Source organism: Octopus bimaculoides, chromosome 15 (genome assembly GCF_046866305.1).
Source record: "Octopus bimaculoides isolate indiv1 chromosome 15, ASM4686630v1, whole genome shotgun sequence".
Classification (NCBI taxonomy): Eukaryota; Metazoa; Mollusca; class Cephalopoda; order Octopoda; family Octopodidae; genus Octopus; species Octopus bimaculoides.
Genome location: NC_142942.1, coordinates 33,878,908 through 33,902,940, shown reverse-complemented (window position 1 = coordinate 33,902,940; position 24,033 = coordinate 33,878,908). Strand labels below are relative to the sequence as shown.

At 34.3% G+C, this 24,033-nt stretch overlaps 1 protein-coding gene across 11 annotated transcripts in view; it reads left to right on the top strand.

Annotated features, from left to right (window-relative positions):
- The first annotated feature begins 1,468 nt into the window (after window positions 1–1,468).
- The window catches only part of LOC106880617 (uncharacterized), a 122,696-nt gene continuing 100,131 nt past the window's right edge, over window positions 1,469–24,033 (top strand). For 7 of the 11 annotated variants that reach the window (XM_089363680.1, XM_089363678.1, XM_089363681.1 and 4 more), the window contains exon 1: window positions 2,459–2,845. Coding sequence is in view for 10 of the 11 variants with exons in the window: in XM_089363678.1 (XP_089219804.1) it covers window positions 2,829–2,845 (17 nt within the window). In the remaining variant the exon portion in view is untranslated. Of the gene's footprint in view, window positions 1,528–2,458; window positions 2,846–24,033 lie in introns of those variants that run through there. The other 4 variants (XM_089363675.1, XM_089363676.1, XM_089363679.1 and 1 more) reach the window with 1 other exon arrangement.

Sequence of the window (24,033 nt, the reverse complement as noted above, 5' to 3'; positions counted from 1 at the left end):
ACAAACACGGATAATACCTTTATATATATATATATATATCGTTTGTATAAAACATAAATCCGGAGAAGTACACTCTAAAGTGTAGAGCAGTATATATTTTAATGGGGAAAGCCGGCTTATGGGATTGCCGTGGATTTCCCGTCGATAAACGGTTTAGCTTTATGGCGTATCGTCAGACCCCCAAAATCTGTTGACCTATGACCTCTTCAAAATATGGAGAGAGGAGGGGGGGGGGGGCTGGGGGGCTACCTCCATATATTGAAGAGGTCTTAGGCCAACAGGTTTTGGGGATCTGACGATACGCCATAAAGCTAAACCCTTTATGGACGGGAAATCCACGGTAATCCCATAAACTGGCCTTCCCCATTAATATATATATATATGTATTTATGTGTGTGTATGTGCGTGTGTGTGTGTGTGTGTGTGTGTATCTTTTTACATCTTTTACTTGTTTCAGTCATTAGACCGTGGCTATACTAGGGCACCGCCTTGACATATGTATATGTATGCATATATATATATATATATATATATATATATATATATATATATATATATATATATATATTTCCTCGCATTCGGTAAAAATGTGCTTTTTTATAGTAGTCTGACCTTAGAGTCCCTCATGGCGTGAGGCGTTATTATATAGTAATGCCCTTATATAAATATAAATATATATATATATACATACATACATATATATACACACACATATATATATATTCTTTTATTCTTTTACTTGTTTCAGTCAATTGACTGCGGCCATGTTGGGACACCGCCTTTAGTCGAGCAAATGAACCCCAGGACTTATTCTTTGTAAGCCTAGTACATATTCAGTCGATTCCTTTTGCTGAACTGCTAGTTGCGGGGACGTAAACACACCAGCATCGGTTGTCAAGCGATGCTGGTGGTGGTGGTGGGGGGGGGGGGGGCAGACACACAAATATACACACACACATATAGATATACGACAGGCTTCTTTCAGTTTCAGTCTACCAAATCCACTCACAAAGCTTTGGTCAGCCAAAGGTGCCATGCAGTAGGACTGAACCCGGAACCATGTGGTTAGTAAGCAAGCTACTTACCAGAGCCACACATATATGTGTATGTGTATGTATATATATATATATATATATATATATATATATATATATATATTATAAGTTTAATATATATATATATATATATATATATATTATAAGTTTAATTTATATATATATATATATATATATATATATATATATTATAAGTTTAATTGGGCCAGTCCACTTGCCTGTTACTCGGGAGTTTTCACCAAGCGTTCTAAATTGGTACTGAATACTTTTCCCTATCAGTACTAAACATTTTACATTTATTTTATACGTAACACTATATCTATACATATATGTATGCATGCCTGCATGAATACATGTCTGTACGTATGCTTGTATCTATGTATGCATGTGTGTATATGTGGGTTATAAATGTACATGGATGTGTGTATATGTATGTGCTTGAGTGTACGTGCAAATATATATATTATACTAGGTAAGTGAATTTTATTAGATATAAAGTTAATGGGTTTATAAAAACCAAAGTAGCTGAGGCTAAAGTAAATCTATATTTTTTTCTTCTGTAAATCTAATGGGAATGTGTAAAGGTTTTGCAGTTATTCTCTAGCCAATAACTCCAATAATTTTATGACAACTTTGCTGACAGTAACGAAAGAATGCATATTTTTCCTTCGTGTCGTATTTCATAGCAACTACGACTCCGACTAGTATGTTTATCTGAATACACTACCACCACTTTCTAACACGTAACTCTGTCCACTCCTTACAGCCACGATGCTCGCTTGTCGGCAACTACTATTTATAATATCCCTATTTCCATCACACTTAATCCTCCATCATCTACAATCATTGTAACCACCACCAAACTATGTGCCTATGTCCACGTTTATCACCCGTAGGATTACTACCGACGCAACCACCACCATCAAGTTTCCACACTCAGTAACTATCACCATCACAACCCTCATCACACAATGCAACTATCACCACCACCACCTTTATCACACCACAACACTGAGAGATTATCCTCATCAACACACGGCATGATAAATATTTTTCTTTGACCACTACGATCATCACTTGTCCTCCTATCACTATTACTCTTTCCATTTACTCCCACCACCACACAACGCTTTTTGTTTCTCTCAACTTTACTACTACTACTACTACTACTACTACTACCACCACCACCACTACTACCACTACTACTACTACTACTACTACTACCACCATCACCATCATCAACACCTCCGCTATTGCCACCACGTCACAGTTCCGTCCTCTTCCTGTTCTCCTAACGCTTACCGTTACCACTGTCATGCCCAATGTGACTTTTGCAACTAGAACTCCCCCCTTTCTCTCTCCTTCTTCCCATGTAGTGATCTCCCTTCTGTCTATTGTTGTTCAGTTAAACATTTCCAGCTAACACGTTAGCACTGCTAACCATTTTGTGCATGGATTCTGTTTTGCCTCTCCTTCATGGATATACACTAATTTCTGTTGTATCGTAAATGATAAAAAATAATTAATAGCTAACCTCTAAAAATATATACATACACACAAACTCACCAACTATCTATACATATATACTTTTTACGTTTATGAAACAATAAGATGGAGAAAAATTAATTATTAGCTGGTAACAAAACGTCGCTACAATATCTCTAGCTTGTGCTTCTGCAGTAGAACAGTGGAGAAATATTTAGCAAGACATCCCAACGTATTCTTTCTTCGTTTGTTTTTTCTTCATGACGTCATTATGACGTCAGTGTAAATATGGCGGCCATCGAGAGGTAGGTTCGCTCAGCTCTCTCTTCTCTACATTTATGTTTTATTAAGTGTTGCTTAGCAGCTTGTTTATTATATTGAGAAACAAAAAGATACTTTTTAAAAATAGCAGTTGCATCGATTTTGCTTTGTTTTGCATAAATTAAAAAAAAAATCTAATATATATGTGTATTATATATATATATATATATATATATATATATATATATATATATATATATATATATATGTGTGTGTGTGTGTGTATGTATAATATATATTATATATGTGTGTGTATGTATTTGTTATATTTGTTGGATATTTAAATTGGAAAGGGACTAAACAACACATTACTCCAAGTCGTACTTATCTGGCAGGCATGATCAAAGGCGTTCTAGCCGTGACAAACCCACTTTTTTTTGTGTGTGTATATATATATATATATTTTCTAAGTCGTTAGTATGTTATTTGCGGGGAACTTGGTTGCTATTTTCAACACGTCAAGTAACCATGTAAGCGGCTCCCATGTTCGTGTATGAGTAAACCCATCGAAATATTTCGTGCTATTACTGTAATACATGTTATGTCGCCATCGTCAGTAGGACCCAGCTGATGATAATAGCATAATGAAAATTGTTGCTTGTAGTGCAGTTTTTACTATTATCTTTATTTCGACTATAAAACATGAAAAAGAAAAGGATTTAATCTGTAATTAAGCTTCCCCAAACTTTTTGTAGACTATTTGTAGCTGATACATATATATTTCAATGTCCCGATTGTTAGGCAAAAGCATCAATATACTTTCCTTTCTCTTTACGACTTTATTCTAAGCATGGCATGTGTGTGTATATATGTATATACATACGCGTGTGGTATTGCCATTCGTGTATCGTGTTTTCAAATATACACGTAACGACTGTTGATTTCTTTTTTTCGTATTTTAATTTAATCTTGTGTTCTCCATTCGAAACTGATAAAATAATTTCTCCATATTGTTTATTGTCGTAAACATTTATTTTAGTTTCAGAACATTTGATCGATTATTTAAATAGGCGTAATTCAACTTTTGGGACCATAACAATACTTGATAGGCGTTCGGTAGATCTCTCCCTGATATCGATCGCTAATGATTTCTATATTCTATAAAATGCCTTACAACATTTCTGAAAGTCGCTTTACTTTGCCGAGTTCAAATCCTACCTTGGTGGACGTTGACTTTCAAACATCGTTGAATTTGATGGATCAAACCCGTCTATTCTTTCGGGCTTGACGAAATAAACACAAGCCAAATACTGGTGCCAAGATAAATTGTTCCTAGGTGGCGAGCTGGCAAAATCGTTAGCACGCCGGCGAAAATACTTAGCGGCATTTCGTCCGCTGAGGCCGATTTTACTTTTCATCCTATCGGGGGTCGATAAAATAAGTACCAGTTGAGGGTTGGGCTCGACGTAATCGACTACTCCTCTTCCCCCGAAGTTGCTGGCCTTGTGCCGATCTGAGAAATTTTCATGTTATTCGTAACTTACGTGTTGCATTAATCACTTTCAATCGTTGCATTCTTTTTTGTAGTGAGCAAACAAAATGTTTCCAAGTTATATGACAGCAGGACAAAAAGCTGACTTTGAATATATATATATATATATATATATACACATACATATACATACACACACACACACACACACACACACACACACACACACATATATATATATATATATATATATATATATATATATATATATATATATATCATTGTGTATGTATGTGGCCTGTTCCTTTTAGGATTCTTCAACATGCAGCCTGTTCCTCTATGCATAACACACACACACACGTACATATTATTAAGACGTATTTTTTAGTGCCCAAGATATTTGTACATCGCTTCGTGTTGAAGTTATTTTTCTTGTGGTGCTTCATCACACCGCGATCTATGTACATACCTATTTACACAAAAGAAAACATGTATTACATACATAATACATGATTCATTTTTAAAATATCAAATATAGTAAACTATCAAGTCCCCAACCATTACCGAATATTAAAGTGACGGAAGTAAAACGAAATAATTTATAATCGAGTTGTCAAATGTAACAAGTGCGCCGGAGAAAATGCCTTGCGGTATTTAATCACATCCCTTTATGCTTTAAGTTTAGATCCCTCTGGGTTAATTTTACTTTTCATCTCCCCTGAGTAAAAAAAAGCAAAAATGTGCCCTTCTACCAAGGTTAGAAACCGTCGTAATGTTATGGTTTACGTTCGTAAAACAAATTCACGAAGTTGTGTTGAATTAAGGAAAGTTATAGGATTACAGATATATGGATCGATTAACCTAACGCGTCAGATCGCTTGAAATATTTCGATTTTCTTTTTTCGTGATTATTTTTATATCGATTATTCGTTTTGATTGAAATATACGACGTTTTTTTAAAAATTTTTTAGTAGAAAATCAAATCTGCTTTATCGAACAGATTTATGATCTCAGATGTTTGACTCCTTTATTTTGTGTATCTGGAAACTACAGTGTCTTTGTTTATTAAAATCTTAGGATTAAATGTAGATCGTTATAATTAAATGTTATTTATATTCTTTCTTATTTAAACAAAATTTTCCATTTTGTGAGTTTCATGACCGGGGATTTATTTTACGTATTTTAAACTGCATTGCCAATATAGTTATTTATCGAATAATACATCAACGTCGCAATAAATTTGTAGATATGTATTCAATAAAGATATCTTTATTAGTAAATATTGTTTAACCTGGATGATTCTCTTGTTTACTTTGGTAACAATTTAAGAACGCTTTATTTCAATTATTATGCTATGTTTCAATTATTTCATTTAACTTGAAGAGTTTAGAAGTTAGATATCAACCAAAACTTAATAAATATATCTTTTGCATTTTTCTTTCTTGCCAATTTAACTTACGTAGTATGAAAATGTTTATTATATTGTGTTAGATTTTCGTCATTTGAATTAGCTGAAAATATGTAATGAATATAGCTAGGCCCCTTCCCCCAAATTTCGGACCTTGTGCCTATAGTAAAAAGGGTTATTATTATTATTATTATTATTATTATTATTATTATTATTATTATTCAGGCGGCGAACCGGCAGAATCGTTAGAACGTCGAGCAAAATGCTTAGCGGCATTTTGTCCGTCCTTACATTCTGAATTCAAATTCCGTCGAGGTCGACTTTGCCTTTCGTCCTTTCAGGGCTGATAAATTAAGTATCAGTAGAACATTGGTGTCGGTGTAATCGACTAGCCCCCTCCCCGCAAATTTTAGGCCTTGTGCCTTTAGTAGAAGGGATCATCATCATCATCATCAAAAGGGGAAATGATCAAATTGGTTGAACTTTCTCATTCAACATTTATTTTCCTTCTTCCATCAAGAAGACTTTTTCTAAACTTTAACTGTGGATTTTCATTAAACGTAGCTAGAAGTTTAACAAATGCTTGGTCTGACAGCATTCGGTTATAAATTACATGATTTATATAAAATATTCTCACAGAAATGTAAAATATTCTCAGAAATGTTACCCCACCTCGTAGTGACATCTAAAGGAGCTATTGACCTTTCTTCTTTTAAAGTAGCTAACTCCTAAAATACAAATTATTTAGTAGTTTTGTTGGATGTTTTATGTTTTGTCTTTTATGAATAGCACCATTGGTTACAGTTTTACAAGCCAGCAGGCTGTTTACTGCTTCGCTGCATTTCTGATCATCTGTGGTAAGGGAGTGTCTATGCTACTATCATAGAATATTTTTGTCCTGTGCACAGGATTAACAGTATTCTTGTTGATGTGTATATCTTTCACAATCACACATATAATGAAGTATTCAAGAATTGTGTCCATTCACGAACAATTTGAGAGATAAAACCGATTCTATGATATTCCTTGCATTGTTCAGCTACGTTGTTTATTTCACTTGTAATATTAGGTAAACATTGTTTGTGTACAAGTAATTTTATATATACGTGTGTGTATGTGTGTAACAATCATGGTGATGATCATTATTGTCGTCATTTCAACACCCTCTTTTCCATGTTTGCATGGTTTAGACAGAATTCATTGAAGCTGCTTTTCATGATCAGATGTACTTCCTCTCACTAATCCTTATCTGTTTCCAAGCAAGGTATTTTCCTTTGGACGTTTACACAGAAAATTGGAAATGAAAGACCCCCCCCCCACTTATATGATGGTGATGTTCATTTACAACTATTAGGTGATTGCACACACACACTTTATGGGCTTCCTCCAGTTTCTATCTATCTACCAAATTCACTCACAAGTGGAAGAGACTTGCTTGAAGTCAATTGAACTTGAAAACGTGTTTTGGAAGCAAATATCGTAACCACACAACCATGCCTCCACCTATGACTGTATATATATATATATATATATATATATATATACATACATTGGTGCAGGCATGGCTGTGTGGTAAGAAGCCTGCTTCCTAACAACATGATTCTGAGTTCAGTCCCACTGCTTGGCACTTTGGGCAAGTGTCTTCTACTATAGCCTCAGGCCGACCAAAGCCTTGTGAGTGGATTTGGTAGGCAGAAACTGAAAGAAGCCCATAAATAGGTATATACCTGTGTGTGTATGTGTGTGTTTGTCCCTCCATTACCATTTGGCAACTGGTTTTGGCATGTTTACGTCCCCATAACTTAGTGGTTTGACAAAAGAGTCTAAGAGAATAACTACTAGGCTTAAAAAATAAGTCCTGGGGTTGATTTGTTTGACTAAAATCCTTCAAGGTGATGCTCCATCAAGGTCACAGTCAAATAACTGATACAAGTAATAGAATAAAGGAATATATATATATATATATATATATATATACACACACACACACACACACACACACACACACACACACACACACACACACACACACACACACACACATATATACACACACACACATATATATCTAAAATAAGTTTCAAAAATTAAAATGAAGCTCAACGAAGGAATGAAAAGAAAACTCACTCACAAGGCATGGATGTACTTTTTTCTCTTCAGTCAGTTATCCAAAAAATCATTTCAATTTCACGCCTTTAATGATATTGTTCATTTTTGGTGGTATCAACAGTGAAAAGCTGATGAGAATAGTGAATGAATGTTGAGTACAGTGACAAAAAAAAAAAAAAAAAAAAAAGGAAGCAACACATAAATGTGAATATGCAAGCAAAGTACATATATACACATCTGTGAAATAGGAAAGTAAGCATTTGGTTCAAATGGAAGAGATTAAAATCAAGAGATATAATGGCAGTATTGATGGACAGTGGCTAGTATTTAATTTGGGCTGGCAGTGTAAGAGGAGGAGGTTAGGGATGGAGTTAAAGAAAGGAATAGAGTAGTTGCAGGGACATACTATGGATATACAAAGGTTTGGAAGTTTACAGTGGTAGGGGAAGCTGGAAACACCAACTTTTTCTCAACATAAAAGCAAAGACACATTTCAGCACAAATATACATATGTACATACAAGGGTGCACACACATATATCTATAATATATTTTATCATTTATCAATCAGTTGTTACAGTCATTAGACTGCAGCCATACTGGGGTACCACTTTGAAGGTTTTTAGTTGAACAAATCAACCCCGGTGCTTATTTTTTAAAGCCTGAAACTTATTCTGTCAGGTTCTTTTGCCAAACCACTAAGTCACTAGGATGTAAACAAACCAACATCGGTAGTAAAATGGTGGGGAGTCAGGCTCAAACACAAAGAGATACACAACATATATTCAACAGACTTATTTCAGTTTCCATCTAACAAATGCATTTGCAAGCCTTTGGTCATTCCAAAGCTACAGCAGAAGATACCTGCCAAAGGTGCCACATATATATATATATATATATATATATATATATATATATATATATATAAATTTAAAGAATGGAGTAAACGCATATTATAACTGCATACTTTTATTCCGACATATGTTTCGAATAAACGTATGCAGGGTGTGGTCAATAAGCTGTTGTCTAAATTACGCAAAAATGAAAATAACACTAACATCTCATTTTAACCGATATATTTACCAAAATTACATTAAAATATCTTGAAATACTAAAGAGTAAATTTATTCAATAAAATTGCTATTGGCTTCAACCACACCCTCCAGACGACTTCAGAAGCTCCTCCATCTCTTCTGGGTGGTCTCCTTGTTTAAGTTGGTGAATGCTGACATAATGCTTGCCTTCAGTCATCTTTGTGTTACAAAGAATTTTGTTGGTCTCTCGCTCAGCTGTGGCCTGCGCATAATAATCATGCGGTTGCAGTCTGGGGAGTTAGGTGGCCAGATGTTAGGAGTGATGTGGACACAGAAATTGTCTGACAGCCATGACTGGGTTCTCCTGCTTGCGTGGCATGGTGCAGTGTTCTTTTGCCAGACACAGGTGTCTTCCAGCAGCCATCTTCTTGACCCAGGGCAGCACTACCTCCTCCAGGCACTTGATGTAGGTCTCTGTGTTGAGTCTGAGACCATGTGGGAAAATGAATGGAGGCATAATGTCACCATCACTAGTGATCACTCCAAACGCCATGATGTTGACTGGATGTTTGATTTTTATCACTCTTGGTACGTGTTTTGGGGACTCAGATTGACACCTAACACTCTGAAATGTTCATATTGGAGTTTCCAGCACAAATGTTGAGCAGCATAGCATGTTGTTTTGAAATTTCTGGCAGAGTGAATTGCGTCATGGTGCAATATATATATATATATATATATATATGATTTTTCACCATGTTGAACTGTTAATCCCTACACATTTTTTCATTCTCCTTTTTTTCTTCTTCTTAATCCTTTCTGTCAAAGAGCATAGGCTCGAAATGTAAAAAAACTTTTTCCATTCTTCTCAAGCGTTAAACTAATACGCCTGCTTGTTGTTACTACACCTGTCTTCATCATTTGTTTTCTGTAAATTTGAACTATATATATATATATATATATGTAAATATATTGTTTATTTAGGCATGGTTGTGTGATTAAGACATTCACTTCCTAACTACATGGCATCTTGGGAAAGTGTCTTTTGTAACCTCAGGCTGACCAAACCTTGTGAATGGATTTGATTGATGGAAACTGAAAGAAGCCAATCATGTGTGTGTGAAATGAATGTCTAACTCATCAGAGAATACATTAGAAAATAGCTTGTGAAGTTGTTTGTAGCTAAAGCTGAAATTATTAGCTACTATAAAATATTTTCACAAAATAGAATTCCTTGGAAACAGTTTTTATTCTGCATGGAAACAATAAGAACTTTCTCTCTATTCTCTCAATTCCTAATCTAGTAATTTTCTATGAAGTAAAGAATTTCCTCCAGACTGTAATTATTTCCATCTTTAATGAAATGTTGTATTTCATAAAAGTTTATTATTAAGTCACAGATTATGTCATGCAAATGATTTCTAAAAAAGAATTAAATAGTGCTATATGTGATTATCACTGACTAGAAATTTTTAGAACATCATATAAAGTAAAAAAAAAACATTAAATGTGAGTTCAATGCATCTTTTTCCATATAATTCTGAAATTTTGATTTCAAATTTCTCACCCTGCTTGAACTATTGAGAAATAATTATTTCCCCAAGGGTTGACAACGAATATAGTGAAGAATTCCGGGTAGAAGTAGGGGTTCATCAAGGGTCAGTCCTCAGCCCCCTCTTTTTCATCATAGTCCTCCAGGCAATAACAGAGGAATTCAAGACAGGATGCCCCTGGGAGCTCCTCTATGCTGATGACTTTGGTCTCATAGCTGAGTCACTACCAGAACTAGAGAAGTTTCAGGTGTGGAAGCAAGGTCTAGAATTGAAGGGCTTTAAAGTCAATCTAGCAAAAACCAAAGTCTTAGTAAGTAGGAAGGCAGACAACTCACAAATCCCTTCAGGTAGATGGCCTGCTCGATCTGTAGAAAAGGTCCAGGTAGAAACTCCGTAAGATGTACCTGGTGTAAGCTATGGACACACAAGAGGTACTGCAATATCAAAGGAAGGTTAACTGGGAAGATAGTTTTTGTATGTGGCAGATGCACAGGGGCAATAAATGCCAAAGATGTACAGAAAACAGATTCCATCACATGCCAAGGGGAAAACTAGAAGTAGTTGTTAATAGCTTCTGTTACCCAGGTTACCAAGTCAGTAGTGGGGAGGTGGATGCTCTGAGATCATCTGGGCAAAGTTCAAAGAACTCCTACCTCTGCTGGTAACAAAGTGCTTCTTGCTCAGAGTGAAAGGTAGACTGTATATGATGCATGTGTGTGAACAGCTATGTTACATGGCAGTGAGACATGGGCCATGACTGCTGAGGACGTGTGTAGGTTTGAAAGAAATGAAGCTAGTATACTCCGCTGGATGTGTAATGTCAGCGTGCATACACGATAGAGTGTAAGCACCCTGAGAGAAAAGTTGGACATAAGATACATCAAATGCGGTGTGCAAGAGAGACAACTGCCCTGGTATGGTCATGTGTTGCATATTGATGAGGACAGCCACGTGAAGAAGTATCACACCCTAACAGTGGAGGGAACCTGTGGAAGAGGTAAACCCAGGAAGACACAGGATGAGGTGGTGAAGCATGACCATTGAACGTTGGGCTTCACAGAGGCAATGACAAGCGACCAAGATCTTTGGAGATATACTGTGAGATTGTAGCCGTGGTCGATGCCAGTGTCGCATAACCGGCCCATTTAAAAGTACCCTTCAATTGTCGGGCAATATGCTGTGCTTGAGAAGACCTGTTGAATCAAGTGAAATCATAGTCATGGCCAATGCCAGTGCCACCTGACTGGCACCTGTGCTGGTGACACGTAAAAAGCACCATTCGAGTATGGCCGATGCCAGTGCCAGTGGCATGTAAAAAGCACCATTCGAGTGGCCAATTCCAGTGCCATTTGATTAGCTCCCATGCTGCACCCACTACACTCTCAGAGTAGTTGGAATTAGGAAGGGCATCCAGCTGTAGAAACCTTGCCAGATCAGATTGGAGCCTGGTGCAGCCTCCTGGCTTACCAGTCCTCAGTCAAACTGTCCAAAGCAGATGTTAAGCGATGGTGATGATGATGTGTGTGTGTGTGTGTGTGAGTGACTGAGTTTGTATTTCTCAAGTTCACACTTTCATTTGTTGGTTTGTGAAGAATGGCTTCTCTAATAACAGTGTCACTATTAAAGTATATCCTGCCTTCTTGACAGATGTACAAACTTTGTAAGCAAAACGCTTATTTCAATGTCATTTGTTTCCTGTTCTCCACATAAATATATCTGGGCTGTTTGTTGTTTAATAAACTGTGAGGTTATTACCTCAATTGGCATCAGGAAGGGCAACCAGATGTTAAAAGCTCTTCCCCAGCATACTCTTGTGTGACCCATGCAAGCAAGGAAAAGTAGACATTAAAAAGATGCTACTGATACTCCAGAGCAATGATGTAGTTAGTTCCATTTCAGTACCCCATTTTGACAAGGTGGGTGGGAGACATAATTGATTGAATATACATCATTGACTTCATATACAAGAACTTAACGACTGTCAAGTGTGCTCATATGTGTGCTTGAGCACTCTTAATAGCCATTCTCCTCTCTTATGCTGGCCTTGATCAAAGCCAGATTATAATTTAAGCTGATGGTGTATGTACATCCTGTTCCTCCTCTTTCCCCATCATCATGAGGACGATGGTGTCAAAATCCGTTGTTCATTGTTATTTTATCTGAGTGACCACCTACAATGCAGAAGAACTCAGACAGAGAGAGCAGTAGTTACTCAGTGTAACAGACCACTAGATCGACCTAATAAACTTCTGCTGTCTATGTCTGTATCGTGTACTTATGTTCATTACTATCAATGGGCTTAGACATATACATATATGCACATACACACACAATAATACATGAGTACATCCTTTTATATATATATATATATATATATATATATGCATATACACAACAATACCTGTGAGTGCATCTCTATATATATGCACATACACAATATTACATGTGCATACATCACTACATATATGCACATACACACATATACATATCAGACTATCTCTATGTTCATCTGTATAATAAAAGTAATATGAGATATCAAATTGTTACTGGTGCCCTCTTGTAAGTCAACTGCTAAAAATGAACCATTGAACTTGGCATTTGTTGATCTGGAGAAAGCTTTCACTCTGACCTGGTAATCCCTGAGAAAGTTAAGGGTAGATGAATAGCTTGTGATAGCCATAGAAGCCATGTACAGGGGTGCTGTTGATAAGAATCTAGTGTACAAATAAGTGTTCACCAGTGTTCAGTTCTCAGTCCCCTATTTATCTTAGTTCTCCAGACCATATCAGAGGAATTCAAAACTGGTTGCCTTTGAGAACTACTATATGCTGATGGCCTTGTTCTTAGTGCAGAGTCTCTAGTAGAATTAGAAAAGAATTTCCAGGTGTGGAAGCAAAACCTGGAAGGAAAGGGATTTAAAGTAAACTTAGCAAAAACTCAAGTTCTAGTAATCAAGCAAACTGACAAAACTCTACTTCCATCAACAAAATAGCCCTATTTGAAATGTAGTAATAATGTAGGTAGAAATTCCACATGGTGTACTCAATGCAAACTATGGCCATATAAAAGGTGTAGTGGAATCATAGAAAGGTTAACTGAGAAAATAAAATTTCTTTGTGATAGATGTGCAAGAGCAATAAACACTAAGAATACACAGGAAATAGATTTACTTAAATGCTCAGGAGGTCCCCTAGATGTAGTAGATAGCTTCTGTTATTGAGGTGACCTAAGTAGCAGTGGAGGAGAATGTTCTGAAAGTATCATTGCTAAAATAAGAATAGGATGGAGAAAGTTCAAGAGCTATTACCTCTGTTAGCAATAAACAGTCTCTCTCCCTCTGAGTGAAAGGAAGAGTGTATGATGCTTGTGTATGAACAGCAATGCTACATGGTGGTGAGACATGGGCCTCAAATGCAAATGAAGCTGGTATGTTCTGTTGAATCTGCGACATCAGTGTGCATGTACAACAAATACAAATATGTTGAGAAAAATATTGGGCATAAGAGGAATCGGATGTAGTGTACTAGAGAGAAGACTGCAATACTTCTGTCACGATGCATATGGATGAGGACAGCTGCTGTCCTCATCCATATTCAAGTATTGTTTGCTAAGTGTGGATGGAACTTGTAGAAGAGGAAGACCCAAGGAAGCAGGATAATCTGGTGAAGACTTATATCAAGATGCTGAGTGTCAGAGATGACACAAGATAGATGAAAACAAGGTCCTGAAAGCATTATATTTATCTCACTGCCCCTGCACCACTGTCCCCATCAAACCTTTCCCACCGCTCATCTTCCTAACATCCACCATTCTAACTTTGGCACTATTCAGCTGCTATAAGTATTAGAGCAGGACATGCACATATTTCACCCCCCCCCCCCTTTCCTGGGAACCAATTTTGAAATTCATCATTTCCTGTTTTATTTTCCCTTGATCACCCTTTTCTTTTATTCTCATCACTTTGGCATATCTGCCGTCAGTGACCATCTCCCAAACTTTGTCCCCCCCACCTCACTATAATAATTTCTACATACCTATAACACCCATCTTTGTTACTGCCCCCCCCCCCCTCCCAATTGCACATCTACAAATTTTCAGATCTACCTGCAAGTTTATTATACTGCTGCTCTCCTTTTTGCACTGCCACTCATCACCTCCTTCATCCTGATCCACTATTATTCTTTCACCACCCTGAACCATCCATGTATGCCATACTGATATTTACCACTGATCACACACCATCCTTATACTATTCACTACATTCACTTCTTCACGCATCACTAACCTCTGTCACTCTCACATTGTGATTAATTTGTGCACCCACCCCTTCCTAATTCTTTATATTTTCTCTCACATTCACCTTCTTATATCTTGGCAGGATACTTTGATACCTTCTCACCACTCTGTCTTCTTTTCCACCCATTCTTATATAACATAGTAGCAATTCCCTTCCTCTCTAGCAAGACACCTATGCCTGTTTCTCTATCATATTTTAACTTCTCAACACCTGGCATAAAGCCATCTTCCTTTCTTCTACAACCCCATTCATATGAGGGTCTTTTCTTTGTTTTGAAAATTACTTGGCAACCTCACAAGTACCAATGGCTTGAAAAAGCCCCTGATATACTGTAAAGCGGTTGGCATTGGGAATGGCATCCAGTTGTAGAAGCCATGCCAAGACAGACATTGGAACTCAATGCAGTCCTGCTCATTGGATCCTGTCAAATTGTCCACTCCATGCCAGCTTTTAAAATAGATGTTAAATGATATGATGGTGATATATATAACCATTGTAGAAGACACTTTCCGTATATTTCTGAACCCAAATTCTCATTTACACATCTATATTCGTACATTTATTCTAATGTTGCATTACAGCTGTTGACCTCCAATAAATGTATGATAAGTAATTTTACATTTCGAGTTTTGTTAATTATTGACAGGATTTTCTTTCCAAAGAAGTACAATCCATAAATAGTTTTGTTACTTTACCTTTCTCTATTCCATAAAACTTATTTTATTTAAGTTTAGGTCATGTTTTTGTGCTCCAGTGACAGCTGCAAATAGTTTTTGTATGCTGTAATTAGATAAGTTCTGTTTTTTTATTGCTTTAATTTAAACTGGCACAGAACTATCATGATAGCATTTCTAAAATTTTTGTAGTTTTTGACTTACTCTTTTCTTCAGTAAATAATTTTGTTCAGGAAATGCTAAAAGTAAATAATTGATAATTATAGTCTGTCATGTAGGAAAATTCATAATTTAGAAAATCATTAACTCTAGCCAACTTATTTCAGTTAAAATTTTTTTAATAGAAATTTGAGTTTCATAATTTGTTGGAAAGCTGATAGAAACTGAAGACTAAGAAAGTATGCATACCACATGTTTAAGTTTCTGTTCTCTGATTTGTAGCTTAACCATTGATCATTATTTCATTTGTTAAAAGCAATTATAATGATAATGTTGATAAGGAGATATTTTCCACATAATAATGTGTTTAGCCCTTTAGCATTTAATGTGGCCATATCCACCTAAAATATTCTACCTGTTCAAACTGGCCAGATCTAGCCACTCACATCTACCCTACAATGTCATTATAAAAATAAACAATCACATCAAAATCTTGAAGCTATAATAATGCAGGATTAATTCAACAACGTGGAGAAATAAGCATTACATTTGACAGAATAATCCGAATCCTAAAGGGTTAAAATATATATTTTCTTTGTAAACTTTTCTCAAAAGAGAATGTTAATAAAAATCTTTTAACAGGAGTATTGTCAAAAATGTATGAGATCAGTATATAGATTGGTGTTAGGTTTCACTTCATAAAAGTTCAACTGTTACTCTGCACACTCAACTTCATCTGCAAAATTAGGGAAAATTTGTAATCAAGTTATATTATTTGCATAGAATTTTGTTGGAGTCTGATTTTGTGAAAGATCTATATAGAATGGTTTGTGCTTAAACACAAGTCTATAACTTATAAATGAAAATTCATTTAATTAAACTATACTTTAATTGAAATTTTGAACACTTATTCATGAAACTATATATAGAAATCTTGATAGTTTATTGTTTTATCCTGGTATATTAAGAGATGTTAATGTAAATAGTTACGATATAAACAATTGTTTTGTTTTCGACACTCCATTAAACTATCCAGTTAATATCAACAGCTAAATTCTTAGGACTAAAAGTATGGTTGCTATGCTTCTATTCCAAGATGTTTCTTAATTTTTTCCCCAAGTTAAATAGCTATTATGTTTGTTGCTGACATTTTGTATCACAAACAATTAGTTGCTGTGTAGGAGACAGAAACTGATAAATGTGGAAAGTCCAGTGGACATTTAAAGCATTTTGTATAGTTGCTAATGTAAAAGCTTTTGTTTTATAGCTTATACTGTTTTAATTATCCTTTAATTAATCTGTCTTATTTAATATACTTTACCAAATCTTCAATAAAAAAAAGAGAGAAAAAAGGGAGTTCTCAATTATCTTGGATTCCTTGATTTTTTTTTCTAAAAACATAACATGTACAATTCTAAATGGTTGACCGATTTCTATTCTTGCATTTTTGTATTGTATCTTAAAACCCTTTATTGACTTTGCTTTTACTTTTTTCTTTCTTTTTTTTTTTTTTTTTCCCTTGTCTATAGAAATAATTCGTTTCGAAAATATTGATTTCAATGAATGAATACTCCGATTTTGTTCAAACAGTTTATACACATTTGCACTTCTTTGTAAATAAGAGTCCATTTTAGTTGTTTGTGACTGCAATGATATGGATATTTGATGAAAATGGTTAAAAAATGTCGATTAAAAATGTTGTGAGATAGCAAGAATAGGGTAGCCAAAGCAGAAAGAGAGAAAAGGAGAATTTTGAGTACAATCATGAGATCATAGTAAATTATGAAATAAAATTCTTGACAAGTTGACCTACCATGGAAAAGAGATGATGAAATGATTTATGATGCAAAACATCTTTTCCAAAATGTAGATTATTGATCACTATATTTATTCGTATTTCTATAATGCATACACTTCTCTTCTTAAGTAGCCATGACTATTTAAATATCTAAAGGTTCTTTTTTTCGGAAAAAAGATTAAAGGAATATTTCTGTGGTTTCTTTATTTTATTATATTTTCTTCTCTTGTTATTAATTGCTTTTAACTTCTCTCAACTTATTTACTTACATTTTTTCATCCTCCTCCTTTACCTTTCTAACCTCTCCTATTAACACCCTGTTATCTTACTATACTTTTTTATATTTATTTATTTTAGCAAAGCCACCAGGTATGGCTATTCGGTAAGAAGCTTGCCTCCCAGCCACATGGTTTCAGGTTCAGTCCCACTGTGTGGCACCTTGGGCAAATGTCTTCTACTTTAGCGTTGGGCTGACCAAAGCCTTGTGAATGAATTTGGTATTCGGAAACTGAAAGAAGCCGTTGTATATATATGTGTGTGTGTGCGTGTATATAATATATATATATATATATATATATATATATATATATATATATATATATATATATATATATATATATTGTGTGTGTGTGTCTTTGTGTCTGTGTTTATCCCACCCCACCCACTGTTTGGTAACCTGTGTTGGTGTGTTTCCCCTCCCCCCATAACTTAGTGGTTTGGCTAAATAGACTGGTAGAGTAAGTACCAGATTTAAAATATAAGTCCTGCGGCTGATTCATTTGACTAAAATTTTTAGGTAGTGCCCAGCATGGCCACAGTCTAATGACTGAAAACAAGTAAAAAATAATAGGGATATTTTGAAGTGTTGCAGTACACATCTTACCTTTGCCTGGCTCAACTGGAAAGTAAACAGATTATCATTGAATAATTAGTATTGAGAAATACACCCAAATCTAAAAAGTACTTGGTCTTGCAATTTATGTGAGAATCAGTGAACACCTCTGTGGTTGTTTACCTGCTAGAAATAGTTGTTAAATGTCCCTTATTTACCCTACCATCTTCAAAAATAAGAAAAGACATGCTGGATAATCTGGTTCTGGATATAGAAAAAAGTGGGGTCATGGCTTGAATGCCTTTAACCTTTTTGTTACTGTATTTATTTTGAGATGCTCTGTGTTTCTCTCAATTGTTTTAGATATAACAAAGAATTTAGTAAAATAACTTAGTTATCATTAAGCTAGTGTTAGGAACATTAATTGTGACTAAGGTTTGGTGGAAGATTTTAATTCAAAACTTATGAAAACAAGATATTTCTACTAAAGAGCCAGAGCTGGTTTCAGCCAAGTTTGTAACGAAAGTGTTAATCTTAGTTCAGTGCATCAGAGATGTTTTGGTGAACAACTTGCATGTGAATGTCAGAAAAATTGCTAAATCTAGAGTGTACTTGTGTTCCCCAGTCCCTATGAAAACCCTTAAGTAGTTTAACTTAAAGCACAAGGAGTGTTCTAATTTCTCTATCTCTCTCTCTCTCTCTCTATGTGTGTGTGCATTTTTTAAATCATATCAGCAATACTTAAGCTGTATCAGAAAGAAATCCACTTTTGTGATATATCCTAAAAAACATAGCATTTGTGATATATTGTTAAAATTTTATACATGTATGCATGCATACATGCATGCATGCATACATGCATGCATGCAATCATGCATATGTACATACATACAAACAGACAGACCAGAATAAAACTGTAAATTCAGTTTCATTAGTATATACTAGTATGCAATGCAGTAACTGTTACTAAAATGTTTTCATAATTCTCATATGTTCAATACCAGGTTGAAAGTTGAAGATACATGGAGTTCTAAACAAAGGTTAACTGTTTGTTATGCTATCTCATTTGGTATAGCAATTTTTCAATATATATGTGTGTGATGGACTCTCCCATCGAGGACAATGTATGAGCGTTCAACTTTTACCAAACAACCTGCACAAACTTGTTTATAGTGATCAAATGTTTGTGCTGCACTGTGTATCATGTGTCAGGTGTCAAAGTGATTGCAGAACAATGCAAGATGAAGTGTTTTACTCAAGAATACAATGCACCATCTGATTTAGGAATTGAACTCGCGATCTAGTGATTGTGAGTGCAACACCATTATTACTAGGCCATGGGCCCTCACATATATATATACTAGCAGAAATACCCGGCTTTGCCCGGGTTAAAGAGAATAATGAAATCTAAAAACGCCGTCTAGACTATGCAACCCTGAACTGTTAGTAGCTACAATACCATATTTCTACATTAATAACTCTCCAATCCATGCCAGCATGGAACATAGACATTAAGTGGAATGCCAGTCTCTCATCTGGGAAGGCCTTGAAATCAATGTTACCAACTGGGGACTATGTGTGTCGCAGTGATAATAAAAAGACTCAAAGGAGGTCTGCAACGAAATAATTTTACTCAACACTTTGCAAGTGAATCAGTGGAGGCAAAGATGCATCTCATTTACTTGACAATTTATGCACCACATTGCAGAAATCACAATGTAAGTATATCTGAAAGGGTAGTCTTACACTGTTGTACCGTTGAATTACAAATAATGCTCATCTGTTATGTTCGGGTTAAAATTTCATCAACATCAAAAATATATGAATTTTCATGGGAGTTATGGCCGTTATGCATAGAATATAATTTCCAAATTTCATAAAGATCCGTTCAGTACTTTCGACGTAGTTTTGGATAAGAAAACAAATGACTAATGTGTGTGTTTGTGTGGATGTGTATGTGTGTGATAGGTGTATATATCTATAGATATCTGTATGCATGTATATATATATGTATATATGTGTACATATTACATGTATATCTATATATATATATATATATCTACACATGTATACATATACATGTATGCATATAGATCTATATCTATATATATATCTATACATATACGTATACGTGTACATATACATCTATATGTATACATATACATCTCTCTCTCTCTCTCTCTCTCTCTTTTTTTTTTTTTCTCTGAAAGTATCTGTCATTACAGTATCGAAATGTAATTGTTTCAGTTAGTGGAATAACGTGTACATATACATCTATATGTATACATATACATCTCTCTCTCTGAAAGTATCTGTCATTACAGTATCGAAATGTGATTGTTTCAGTTAGTGGAATAGTTTCATTTTTAAAGTGAAAGTATTTGACATGAGTGTTTTTGTTTCACTTTTGACACTTAATACTTAAATAGTGGAGGAGATATTATGTTGCCGTGGGCTCGAACTCTGCAAGAAGTTAAAAATTCTTTTTGACTAAAACACAACTGGAACCTTAAGTAAGGCATCTGTAAAATTTGAATGAAATTGGTTGCGTAGTTCTCGAGTTTTAGGGATTCACACACACACACACACACACACACACACACACACACACACACACACAGACACACATTCTCATTTTTATATATATAGATTATCAAGCAGTATATTACTGGTTGTGTTGTATAACTGATTACAACGATACTGTTGGTTTCACACTGACTATTGCACTTGGCATTATTGCTGACTCTTCAGACACCATGTCAGAAGAGTTATCAGTATTGCCAAGTGCAATAGCCAGCACAAAACCAATAACAACATTGATTATTCTATTGATTGTATTGCTAAATAATTATAGGTCTTATGTTATTCTTTTATTTATGTGAAACACTCACAAACAAAATCTTTAAAAACCACTCTTTTACATAAACTTGAATCCCAGTGACTTTGCAACCAATTGTCCTCTCTCTACCCCTTTCAAATTGTGAAACAATTTCTTCTATTCTAGTTTGATAATTTATGGAAAAATAAAATATTTCTCTGCTATCTTTTTCAGTTTATAAATTTCTTGCTATGTAAATACTAGATTGTATAGGATAGCAAATTGATTATTGCTTATTAAAGATATTGATTTAAATTTCAGCATTTTAGCCATTAAATTTCCCTTTTAACTTTAATCTATGAGAGAATTATTTCTTCTTCCCAGCATTTATGATGACAGGTCCTAACTAACTGCCTTTAATGTGTGCTTTAAGTGCTCAGTGTTTGTATAATATAAAGTGCCATTTTAATGTTCATAGCTTTTTTAGTAATTTAAAAAAAAAAAAAATTGTTCTTCTAACAGAAGTTGTAAAGGATTTGAAGAATTGATTTTGTAGTTTTTGCTCCACTGATCTCTTTCTGGCTTATTTATTAAGTAGCTCATACTATTCAACTTAGACATTTTGGTAATCGCCCACACATCTCCTATATCGACAGTTTGTTCATTTATTGTTTTTAATTCTTCAACTGAACTAATTATACATTCTCCTCTGCAATTAAAATGCATTTCTGTTATATCATTTCACCTACCTATCAAAGTAGGCTTGCTCACTCATGCAGAACTCTACCTTTGACAAAGATTCTCTACAGTCAGTTATATATTCTTTGATATATTTTATAAATGTCATATATATTTTACATATATTTTATATTCTTTGCCATGTATCTTAGATATATTTTATATTTCCTTCATATATTTGGTCTCCCATTCCAGTCCCTATCATGTTTGCTTTCTTCAATAGTTATCATTTAATGTATAATCTATACACTTGGTTACTTATATATTGAATAGCATTTTCTATACTATTTAATATTCTTTTTATTTGTCTATTGAGAAAGATTATCTTGACCTCTCTCATTGTATATTCTTTTTTAGTTGTTTCATCTTTATTATTATATTTTCTAAGTTAGCTTGGCATATAGCATTAGATGCAGACTGTCTTTGTTTCTATGGCATTAAACATATGTGAGACACCTCTCCTTGTGGATAGAATATAAATCTAGTGTATTACTTGCTGCATCAGGTATCATCCAAGCTGAAAGCTCCCTTACTGTGTTTTCATTTTATTCAGGATCTTATTATCAATGTGATCTTCTATCTAAGTTGATTTTTTTTTATTGAACTTCATATCATTTCAAGTCATATTTTGATACGAAATGAAGTATAATCTTCATATATACCAATTCTCATTCACTGCCTTTCTTATTTTTGTTACAAAAAAAAAAAAAAAAATTCAGCTTAAATGGAATTTGTTTACCAGAAATTAAAATGTTAAAATGGCAACAATTTTATCACTTTGCAGAAAGAATATGGTTTTCTTTAAAAGAAAAATAAAGACATTTACAAAAGCTTCCCTTTAGGAAGTCTTATCTTCAAACATTCTCTTACATCAACTAACATCTGGGATTTATTCCATTACCTTTTTATCTGTTTTCAAATTGAATGAAAAGCACTTAATTTCCCCCAAATGCTGTTGTATATTACTAGTATTTTTTCTTTCTGTTAGCATCTTAACTATTTCTCTCTGGTTGTAGTTAGTATGAACTAATTGAACTAAAGAAGATTTAGAATGATGAATGGTTTCTGTTAGTGTATATAATAGTAGCATAACAATAAAGTATCAAAGTAACTAATGTAAGTGATATTGTGTTAGGTAAATTTTAGGTTGTCTGATTGTCTTGGATTGTCAGTGCAAAACTATTTATTACTCTTTGCAATTTATATTTACTGAGAAAACCTTTTAAAATTTTGTGTTTTCTGTCTTGATTGATTGATTGTGAGTATGGAATATGAAAAATGATTTTAACAAGGCTGCGAGAAGCAGGGAAATTTAACATTTTAGGCATGTTACAATTTTGTTTGATTACAAACTTTCTGTACACATCAAAGAGGACTCTACAATTCTGTTAGCATATCGTAAAACACTTGAAATTCTTTGCCAAAATAAATACAACAAAAGAATATTTAACTTATGCTGTGAATGATATAAATTTGTAATCTTCACTGGCCATTGTTTCTTTGTGGGGGGGGGGGGGGTATTAAAATAGTCATAACATTTTAAAAGTTATTCTATATTTTTTTTGTTTCTATTATTATGAAGAAAGACCTTAATATTTCTGTCATATTTGTTTTAACCCATTCATCATCTTAGAGATTTTTGTTGGGTCTTTTTAATTAGTGAGAACTTCTTATATATCTTAATATCAAAACTTTTACTTACTTTCTTTTATATACTTTATGAGATGATAATGTTTCATAGAACAAAGCAGTTGTTTTAATTGATTGCATTCATAATTGAAATTTGTCATACATAAAAATTAAAAATAACTGTTAAGGCTTTTATCAGTTTTCTTTAATGTGGTACTACTGAGGATAAAACTCACCCTTCGACTCTTTGAAGCTGCAATAGATGTGGGGCATCCATTGATTTGTTACTGATGGGGAAGGAATGTATTCAGTTTAGAGTGCATATATAGATGTCACCAACATTATATCTAAAGACTTCTACCTTCAGCTTATAGAATCCTTATTTAATATTATAATCCACATGCTTGGCTATTCTAGAAACAATTGTAAGAGACAGAGGCTCTATATGTTTAAATTAAATTTTTTTTTCTCAAGTGGTGCCAAATGTTTTACTTTTACATTTTGTATTTTAATTTGTATTTAAAAGTGTGTATATGTATACGATTGACTCCAAATTAATAATTCTTTATTTTTGATTTCTTATATTTCTGGAACTGTGCTAAATGCTCATTTACATCATCTATTTTTGTTCCCCACTCATTATGTCTGTTTGCATGGGTTTGGTGGATCTGCTTCTACAGTCTCTTGCAGTC